Raw genomic sequence first — 11,049 nt, 5'->3', positions numbered from 1 at the left:
CAAGGGGCTTGTGGGGGGCCAGAACCGTGCCGTCCAAGGGCCACATCTAGCCCCAGGGCCGCCATTTGAATAGCCCTGACAGTCTATTTAGTGTCTAATAGATTATGGCCTGTAGATGTCAGCATTAGATAGTCCGTACAGAGCCCTGGTCAATTAGGCCTACTGATGAAGGTTACTGTAGGCTGGATTAACCTGTTAAAACACAGCTTTATACATGTACTGTTATCAGAATGGCAACGACTACCCACATTGTGTGTGTTTGTGTGTGTGTGTGTGTGTGTGTGTGTGTGTGTGTGTGTGTGTGTGTGTGTGTGTGTGTGTGTGTGTGTGTACATGCATGTGTGTGTGTGCGTGTCTGCAGGTGCCAACACACGCCAAATCAGACAAACTTTTTTCGGGATATGGGCTTAGAAATACTCTGTGTGTGAGGATATGTAACTGTGTTTTGTTAACATTGTTTGAAAGCAGACCCGGATTTCAGAATAGATTTCATTAAAGCAGGTTAAGAATACAAAGTCTCACCCTGTGTTATTTGAATATACAGTATATTGGCTGTGAGACTGGTGTAGGACTATTTGTTGTCTTGGTCAACTGGGTGACATTTTTATGTTAATTTAATCACCTTCATGAGTCAGCTTATGCTGAATTGAGTCGTTAACGGGCAAACAAAGCCTCTCTCGACTGCTTCCGCGGTTTGAAGACTGAAAACCACATTTGCAAAATCTGGATTGATGGTCCAGACTACGCGTTATGAAACAAAATCTGACTTTACATGTCAGACATCTGACTACTGACTTGACACAACCAGGGAAGGTGGCGGACGGGTGTGTGGGAGGGTATGTGTGGGTAGGTGTCACAAAGGGGTTAGTTCCCAGGCCCGGGGTGGTGGTGTGGTTGCCTGATTATCATCATGACTTTCAAATCTCTTCGAGACTTGGTCTGACCAAGATCCTAACAACTAATATTCTTAAACGGCATGGTTGCCCCACTTTGGTTTGCTACTGGTCGAGGGTAGAACAGGCTGAGCAAAAATTTAAAACCAAACATTTCTTAGTTCCAATAGAACGTCTCCGCTTAAACAAAGGCGTTGCGTCACCACTAGGGCGGAGCTTGGGTAGTTGTGTGGTGGTGGTGGTATGTTCCAGAATTGGTTCCCTCTTACATTGTATATTGAGAAGGGGCCCCTTTCAGATGACGTTGTCCCAGACTGGACACGACCCAAACGGTCAGACACAATCTGGACACAGTCACGTCTGTATCGACTGCTGGAAATACATGATGATGTGTACAGTGTACTCAGATGTATTTCATTTAAAAATCTATTAAATGGAGACGGAAATGTATTTATTTATTTCTCTCTTCACACCGTCATTTTGACGTTCCGATACATCTCATGAAAAAGTTGCATCTCATGAAAATGCTAATTTGGCTACAGATTATTTCAGCTGCTTCTCATATGAAATCATGCAAATTGCCACAGAGCTCCAAACTTCATGTGACTTTCAGATTAGCCCAAGTACAGTATGCAAAGAACTTCATGGCATGGCTTTCCATACAACTCCATCCAAGCCAAACATGTAACGGCGTAAAGCACAGCACCACTGGACTCCAGAGCTTAGAGGGTTCTCTGGAGTGATGAATCACCCCTTTCCATCTGGAAATCTGATGGACGAGTCATTGTTTGGCGGTTGGCAGGAGAACGGTACATTCCGGACTGCATTGTGCCATGTGAGACATTTGGTGGATGAGGAATTATATTGTGTTTTTTTTCAGGATTTGGGCTTGACCCCTTAGTTCCAGTGAAAGGAACGTTGAATGCTTCAGGCAAAATATTTTGGACAATTCATGGTCCCTCAGTCCTGACAGTAAGGAGCAGGCTCCCTCCTTTTCCAATATGAGTGTGCACCAGTGCGCAAAGCATGGTCCATAAAGACATGGATGAAATAATATGGACTAGGATGATCTAGTATCGATAAACTTGACTGGCCTGCACAGAGTCCTAACCTTAACCTGACTGAACACTTTTGTAATGAATTAGAGTGGAGATTGAGAGCCAGGCCTTCTCGACCAATATCAGTGTGACCTCACCACTGCCGTTTGGAAGAATGGTCAACAATTCCTATAGGCCTAAACTCCAAGTAGAGTCATTTTTGCAGCTAAAAATGGCTATTTTTGGAAATTCAAAATGGCGGACCATGGAGAAGATCCCCCTTTTCATGTATGGAAAGTGCAATTTTTCCAGTCATAATGAATACTTAGAATTGGATGGTGGTGGTAAGTATTCATGAAAAAGGTAACATTAGTGAATGGGCTGCATGAATTCTGGAAATAAACAAATAAACAAATTTCACACAGTGTCCCTTTAACCAAGAGCACACTTCTCTCAGAATTGCATAAATGAGATGTTCATATTTTAAGATTAGAAGGACTTTGTTATTTATGCCTGTAATTGATATTTTTTGTTTGACCACAATGGTCGAGAATCTTTACAGAGTAAAAGAGAAATTAGAGTAAAAGTGTAGTCTTTGAATTGAAGTATCACCGCCTGACTAGGCCTATTGGCTATGCTTCAGTTTGACAACATAGATCAAACCAGTGATAAGTGTTTAGGACTATGTCATCTGACTTTTCATATTATATTATAAAATTAACAAGATAAACAAAACAAGATGGCTAACTATGTCTTATAATAGGCTAGTAGTCTGTAATACTGTATAGGTCTGTTCAGTGGAATGAAATTGAATTCCTTGTTTTTCTTTGAAAACGGCTTGCCACAAGTGTAAAGCAAACCGGCTTGCCTTAGTTACGCCCACTCCTCCGAGGTTCCTCTGAGCTCTGACAAGCGCAGCAGTTGAGCGGCAATCGAACCAGGGAGACACACTGGAGTAGTTGAGAGCTGTGAACAAGCCGATCGCATATGAGTTTTCTCTACCAAATAATTTGTTTGTTCAAGTTATTCCTGGAATGTTTTTGGCCATTTTCTGTTTTCCACACAGGATCTACTCGCGTTTAAGTCGAAACTATCTGGGATCTCTTCAGGTAAGACTGAATATAGCCGTGGCAAAACATTCCCGTTATTTCTGTAACTCAACTGAAACCGGACCTCGCAAAGTGGTACTGTAAATTAGCTATCAGAAGTCATGTCAGAGTTAACGTTAGCTGTTAGCTTGCTGAACTGGAAACAACGGTTCTGTTTTGATTGGTCGCGAGCGACGAATGTTAACTCCAGTAAATAAATTGGTCCTCAGTCATTGCCAGCCTGTGAAATGAATACTGTGAAAGAGAACTTTTTCAGATCCCACCGCGATAAGGTTTTGTCACCATCTCTGTTGGTCTTTGCATACCGGTAAATCAAATCTCACTATGCTTTTTCTCGCCCCTCAGGCTTCTCACATTATCGCTTGGAGTTAAAAAAACAGTCCAACTCTCATCCGAATCCACGCGGAGGGAATGGCACCAGCTTTAACTAGAACAGACAAAAATGGAATTCACTTGTCATCGTCTCTTTTAACTGATGGTATGGATTCCGACAACCCCGTTCTTGGCATCGATTTAGAGCCTCAAATGAAGTTACTGGAGGACACTTTCAGTCCCACGATGTGGCTGAACCTGTCCTCGCTGCCCTTTCTAGACCCCTGCGGCTCGAAGAATCCTCTGAAGTATCCAGATGCGCTGTTGCAGCCTCTCCTGCAAAGCTCGGGTTACTACAAAACAGTTATGCTGTCCAGCCCTCGAGATTTAGTCGGACAGCTCTCTTTGAACAAAGCCAAAAAGTCTCTGCTGACCAAAAGTGACCTACTGTCCCCCTTCCCGAAGCTCAGCAGCCTACAGGATGTGCCTGACATATGTCTGCTTCAGCTCAGCAACTCCATCCCAGTCTCTCCTGATGTAGCCAACTGTCCGTCATTGACACGCCACAGCCCAGGGAAGCACTTGATACAACACAGTGCAGTACCTTTAGACAGAATAGGGGCAGGTGATGGCATTGGCATAGGTGGACGCCGCGGGCAGCATTGGTCATCAGTCAAACAGGCCGTGAAAGGCCAGACCCTGAGACACCTATCTGAGCAGCGCAACCTGGTGGGTCGAGTTGACCGCCTCCAGAGACGCCTCCAAACACTGCTGGGGGAGCATGTGTCTCGCCACTGCACCCAGCAACTGGATGGACTCAAAGCAAAGTACCTGCAAAAGGACATCGCGCCCAAGTCACCTACGCAGTCCATGACCTCCCCTTGTGCTTCTTGGAGCCCTGCTCTATCTACGGACCCAAAGCTCTCAGATGCCCACCAAGCAGAAGCAGAGGCAGACTTGCTGGCAGTAGCTGCCTTGGATGACCTGCCTGCCTGTGCCCCTACTCGGACAGACCCCGCTGCGTCCACAGATCGTGCCACTGACCTCCATAACTTTGCCCGATGTGCCAGCGCTGCCCTGCATGGGTTGCACTCGGCTTTGGACTCCGATGCCACAGACAGCAGCTCGGATGAGGAGTGGGAGCCAGTGGGAACCACCTCCAGGACCAGGCCTCAGGCAGTGTAAGTACCCCGAGAAAACATGAATTGTTCATTATTAATTAGTAACTATCATGAAATAGTATGATCTGACATGAGTTGTTAAAATGGTATGAAATGCCTTCACAGAGTTATAGGCTTGAAGTGTTTTTGCCTCCTCCAGCCCTGAAATTTTTCCTAGGGGCTTGCAGGTGAGGTGGCTTTAGGCCCCATGTACACAACACGGTGATAGGTAGAAAACAGAAAACAGTATCAGTTTTACCTATTTTTGACAACCTAGACTGCTTGAACTATTTATTTAGTACATCCTTTCGTCACTGACCAATGTGTGCATTTCAAGCAGGCACTTCAGAACCGCTCAAAACAAAGGAAAGGGGAAGAACACTGTACAGTGTTCCAGACACATTTCAAACAGACTCTGTTTGAGTACTATGCAGTCAGGATGGAACAATGCGCAGAGGGCAAGTTAAAAGCAAGGAAGTCCATCAGGGGGAGCACAGCATACCCCCCCCCCCCCCCCTCTCCTCTGTCATTGTAGTTTGATCTTCATTTCCTTTTGTAGTCTGAGTGCTGTGGGGTAAAAAGGGGTGGGTTGTCTCAGTCTGGAAGCTGCATTAAGCCTGACCAGGACTGTCTCCGTCACGAGACCCCCTTCTTTGTCGTGTAGCCTAGCCTACATGTAGTATACGTACGTAGCAGGCAGCACAGTGCATCACAAACATCTCCTTTTCTGTTTTGGATGCTAGTCAGTGAGGAGTAGTGATTGCAGTGGTGTATTCTGTCTGTCTCGCAGTGTTCTTTTCCACAGCTGTGAAAACACTAAACCATGGGAAAACCAGTCTTCCCTCCTTCAGGTACAGGATGTGCACACAGTCAGTTATGTGGAAAAATGTGGACTTCAAAAACGTGTCACAGATGCCACATAAAGGCAAAGAAAATCACATAGCGTAGCTTTTTACTGCAGATGGGGTCGCCGGCGGGCCTATCCACTATTTGCTGAAAAATACTGAACTTCTACGTTATCATAACATTGCTATTACTGAGAGCTTTAATAAGCAACATATTAAAGGAGAATTCCGGCCAGTTTGGATTAATATCCCATCTTGGGTGGACCGAGGGAAAGGGATGAAAGGCAAAACCGCAAGAAATTTTCATGCCTGCTGCGCAAAGTTGTTCAATTGCGCTGTTTTCGGTTAAAACCTGGCCCTTCGGGCACGTATTTGACCTGTTTTAAAGCTCCTAGCGTGCATTAAAACCCTTTTGAACGCTTTGGCCGTGGTGTGTGGGTCGATCTAGTGGTTCACATTTCCATTAGGTAGCATAGGTACGATACAACAGGAGTTTTCAAAAGTGGCGCACCTACCTCTTTCAGCTTCCGCCTTCCAACTACGTCCGCAAAATGGTTCGCCAAAGTGATACTTCATAGTAATCCATTTTATTTTTGTCCACCAAAGACGAGCCACAAGAAACATATTCACATGTTTTCATGTCCTGAGTTGTTATTGTCGCGCAGATTCACTTCTCTGTCACTGAACGCAGTGTAGTGACGTCACGGTGTCACATGACTCCTGGAAGGAATAATTCTTTATCTGTAACAAATATTCTGGTTCGAAAAAGATAACCATGGCCACCAAACTCTTCAATTGAACTACCCCAACGGAGGATCCATCTCAAAATATCAAACAGTATATTACGACAGCGCCTCTCTTTCTCGCTTATGTATAATAACTGGAAGAGCGAATGGCGTTCCTTCCAGGAGTCATGTGACACCGTGACGTCACTAAACTGCGTTCAGTGACAGAGAAGTGAATCTGCGCGACAATAACAACTCAGGACATGAAAACATGTGAATATGTTTCTTGTGGCTCGTCTTTGGTGGACAAAAATAAAATGGATTACTATGAAGTATCACTTTGGCGAACCATTTTGCGGACGTAGTTGGAAGTCGGAAGTTGAAAGAGGTAGGTGCGCCACTTTTGAAAACTCCTGTTGTATCGTACCTATGCTACCTAATGGAAATGTGAACCACTAGATCGACTTGTATGGACCCACACACCACGGCCAAAGCGTTCAAAAGGGTTTTAATGCACGCTAGGAGCTTTAAAACAGGTCAATTACGTGCCCGAAGGGTCAGGTTTTAACCGAAAACAGCGCAATTGAACAACTTTGCGCAGCAGGCATGAACATTTCTCGCGGTTTTGCCTTTCATCCCTTTCCCTCGGTCCACCCAAGATGGGATATTAATCCAAACTGGCCGGAATTCTCCTTTAAGACATAGCTTTTACAATTTTGGCTCTGCGCGAAGGGGTTAATCTAGAATAGCGCTCAAATCATTTCAAATGAGAGACCTTCATGGTTGACTTGACAACCGTGAATTTGCCACCTTATACTTAATGATTTTCACTGTAAATGAAGGTTATGCTCGGCTGCAACATGAGAAACTGTTCAGTTCAACCGCTGTCTCCTTTGCCAGGCGTGTACAAAAGTATAGACAACTCTATGAAGATTCCTTCGTAGGCTGGCCTTGAGACGGCTTGTTATGGCAGGCCTGAGGGGGGGAAAAATGGTCTGCCATGTTTATGTTTGTTTATACTCGCTCCGCCCTAATCCCAGTGAGTGCTGTTATTTGGATAACTTTTTCCTGCCAAGTAACGTAGTAGTAGTGTGTGGGCATTGGGCAACTTCCACTTAATTTTCCATCATTAGATTTTGGGCTGTCAAAATCAGGAGATTTACTATAATCTGATCGCTGTCAGGGGATTACCGGTGTACTTGCAATTCATAATATGTTTCGTCTCATTTTAGACTATGCCTTTGTATTCTAGTCTAAGTCACGTCATGCTGTGTTGACACAGACTTTATGAAGAAGGTCCATTTAATAAACTTTGGGATGATGTCACTTACAAAAGGCAAGTCAGACATCAGATGATGGAAAAAATGACGAAAAAATATGACCCTCAGTTTTATCATCTGAACTTTTTTAGCAGGAGATCGGAAAATCATTTCATCAAGTGATTACGTTTGGCTTGAAAAGGTTCGGCAGTCAGGCAACAAGCCTCTGCAATAAACCGAGGCTAATTCATGTCAGGGCCAGGGGGGCCTGGCCAGCTCACACATTTTCCACATGTGCTGTTGCACCAGTACCCGCATACCGTGCGTACACACACAAAACAAACACATTAGCACCTTCCAGAAAGAACCGTATTTCTCTCTCTCTCTCTCTCTCTCTCTCTCTCTCTCTCTCTCTCTCTCTCTCTCTCTCTCTCTCTCTTCACCCAGTGGAGAGTTGAGACCATGTTGTAAGCTTGCAGCTATATTGTGAAATTGCCCCCATGCTATGAGGATAGCACAGTATTCCCAGCAGGAACACAGGACACCTCCCTCCACCCCCACCACTCCACTCCACTCCACTCCTCTTCCCCTCCCCTGCTCTGCTCTGCTCTCCTCTCCTCTCCTCCTCTCTTCCCCTCCCCTGCTCTGCTCTGCTCGCCTCTCCTCTCATCTCCTCTCCTCTCCTCTCCTCTCCTCTTCCCTCCCCTGCTCTCCTCTCCTCTTCACTCAACTCCTCTTCCCTCCACTCCTCTTTTCTCCTCTTCTCTCGTCTTCCCTCCCTCCCCTGCTCTCCTCTCCTCTCCTCTCCTCCCCTCTCCCTTCCTCCCCTCTCCTCTCCTCCTCTCTCCACGCCACTCCACTCCACTCCTCTGCCCTGCTCTCCTTTCCTCTCCTCTCCTGTCCTCTCCTCTCCTCTCTTCTCCTCTCCTCTCCACTCAACTCCTCTTCCCGCCACTCTTCTTTCCTCCTCTTCTCTCGTCTTCCCTCCCCTGCTCTCCTCTCCTCTCCTCTCCTCTCCTCAACTCTCCTCAACTCTCCTCAACTCCCCTCCTCTCCTCTCCTCAACTCTCCTCAACTCTCCTCAACTCCCCTCCTCCCCTCTCCTCTCCTCCTCTCTCCACTCATCCTCTCCTCTCATCCTCTCCTCTCCTCTCCTCTCCTCTTCCCTCCCCTGCTCTCCTCTCCTCTCCTCTCCTCTCCTCTCCTCTTCCCTCCCCTGCTCTCCTCTCCTCTCCTCTCCTCTCCTCTCCTCTCAACTCCTCTCAACTCCTCTTCCCTCCACTCCTCTTTTCTCCTCTCCTCTCCTCTCATCCTCTCCTCTCCTCTCCTCTCCTCTCCTCTCCTCTCCTCTCCTCTCCTCTCCTCTCCTCTCCTCTCCTCTCCTCTCCTCTCCTCTGGTGGATAAATAAATATTAGACCTAGTAAAGCTTTCTCCCTCCCAAAGGACAAACCCTTCATCTTCCCTCCTCTGAAGTCACACACACACTGCCTCTGTGAACTCACCAAAGGTTGAGGTGAGTGTGTGTGTGTGTGTGTGAGAGAGAGAGAGAGAGAGAGAGAGAGAGAGAGAGAGAGAGAGAGAGAGAGAGAGAGAGAGAGAGAGAGAGAGAGAGAGAGTGTGTGTGTGTGTGTGTGTGTTTTAAATGGTTGGCAGCAGTGGTGCTGGAATCATTTTCATCCAGCAGATATAGGCTACAGCAAAGGCTGACTTCTCTTTTTCCACACAGCCCAGGAAAGGAATACGATTCCTGAAAGGGGTCTCATGCTGGAACAGAGGAAGTGAGGCAGAAACTGAAGCACTTAAGCCGCTTGTTTCTCCGTGCCTCCCTGGCCAGCCTGGTTAGTCCCAAGGGGCTGCAGATCTCATCGCAGCTCAGCTGCTCTCATCTCCACTTCACTTTCCTCCACTCCGCCTTGCCTCGCTGTGCCCTGCTCTGCCTTGGGATGCGTTTCTCGTAAGCCTAGTTGTTAGCCAGTTTGCAACTCGGGTAGTTGCCAATGGGAGATTGCATTGCAAACAACAACATAGCTAATGGAAACTATGGTTTTGAGAAATGCACCCCTGCTTTCTTTGCCCCAGACCCTGCCCTGTTGTGCCCAGACATGTCACGTTGGCAAAGTATCACACATACACAGGGTAGCCGCGGGTCCTTAAAAAGTCTTAAAAAGTCTTAAATGTCATTTTCGCCTTGAAAAGTCTTATTTTGTCTTGAATTTTCAACCCAAATGTCTTAAATTTGTGGAGCTTAATTTAGGGAGGAATAATTATGTCAGCCATGTGATGAACTTCGCGACGGAAATCGGGAGTTGTAGCCATGTAGTGTAATTTAGAACGCATTATTGAATTTTATTTAGTGTAAAGTTTCATTGTGTATAGTTTTGTGTTTTCAAACGGCTACATTAATGTAAATAACCAATTGGTTTTGGTGCTTCATTTGAACCTGTGTATGATCTTGCGAGTTGGTCCTAATTTCATTTGGAAAATGGTATTGAAAAGTCTTAAAATGTCTTAATTTTGACTTGCTAAAACCTGTAAACACCGCGAGTTGGTCTTAATTTTATTTGGAAAATGGTATTGAAAAGTCTTAAAATGTCTTAATTTTGACTTGGTCAAACCTGTAGACACCCTGATACAGTTTGAAGTTGAACAGTAACTTTTTGTGGTGTTAATTCAACATTTAGGGAGTTGAATGTAACAATTAGACAGGAGTTGTTGGTACTAGTAAGGCACCAATCAAAATATTTCGGTTCCGGTCACCGGATGCTGTGGTGTATTTGCATCCCCACTTTTGGGCTCCCTAAATGAGGCTTTCTCAACTTGTACTGTAGACAAATGAGTGGAGTGCAGCAGCGGTAACGGTAAGTGGTTAAAGAACCAGTTCAGTCCATTTCAATATGCTGTTGTATTGCTCACGCTACCCTTGACTTGTCAGTACCCGGTGATGCCACATTTTTCGGCTCAGCCCTTTCTGAGATATGAGCTATACTAATGAGGGCAGCGTTTGTTTTTATTTATTTTTTAAATGAACAGAGGCCTACTCCAAATATTTTCCCATAAGGTACCGCTGTTTGCTAGTTGTCTGCTGATGTTGTATAACCTTTCGGATGTTTTTGGGAATAAATAAAAATGTTTTTTTGAAATGTAAACAAAGCGCTGCCCCCATTAAAATGACCAGGATCTCGGAAAAGGCTGAAGAAGAAAGAAAACAAATCTCAGGTACTGACAAGTCCAGGGTAGTGTGAGCATTACAACTGCATGTTGAAATTGACTGAACTGGTCCTTTAAGAAATAAACTTCTTTGACGCCCTTGACTACACTCTGCGTGTTAAAATTGACACTGTAAATTTTACTTTGCTGGTAGCCCCTCAACATACTCTGTTCCACCAGTTGAACACTGTAATAATGACTGAAAAAAATATTAAATACCATAGTATGACACCAATATGACAGCACATAGGGTCTTTGGAAATACATAAGGACTTGGTCATTTCCATTCTGGTAAAAGCTAATTTATGACAGGGGCCGTGTCTTACTTTGTTAATATAACCCGTACGCAACCCTAAACCTGACACCTAGGGGTCCTGTTGTAGCACATTGTAATGGCTTTGTATTAGGAGAGCTTGCAACATAGTAGGAAAAAATTACGAGACACCTGCGGCTTGCTTGACCTGGTTTCTTCTGCGAGGTCTCCCTGGTTCTGGGTCCCCC

At 45.4% G+C, this 11,049-nt stretch overlaps 1 protein-coding gene across 1 annotated transcript in view; it reads left to right on the top strand.

The window, feature by feature from the left end:
• Window positions 1–2,867: 2,867 nt before the first annotated feature.
• Window positions 2,868–11,049, top strand: part of kansl1l (KAT8 regulatory NSL complex subunit 1-like) — a 61,497-nt gene continuing 53,315 nt past the window's right edge. Inside the window, exons 1-2 of the mRNA XM_063213446.1 lie at window positions 2,868–3,039; window positions 3,385–4,532. Of these exons, the coding sequence (XP_063069516.1) occupies window positions 3,451–4,532 (1,082 nt within the window). The 5' untranslated portion in view covers window positions 2,868–3,039; window positions 3,385–3,450. The remainder of the gene's footprint in view (window positions 3,040–3,384; window positions 4,533–11,049) is intronic.

The sequence above is a fragment of the Engraulis encrasicolus genome, chromosome 13 (assembly GCF_034702125.1).
Source record: "Engraulis encrasicolus isolate BLACKSEA-1 chromosome 13, IST_EnEncr_1.0, whole genome shotgun sequence".
NCBI classification, from domain to species: domain Eukaryota; kingdom Metazoa; phylum Chordata; class Actinopteri; order Clupeiformes; family Engraulidae; genus Engraulis; species Engraulis encrasicolus.
The sequence above is the reverse complement of the archived record's forward strand: the minus strand, read 5'-3'. Positions and strand labels throughout refer to the sequence as shown.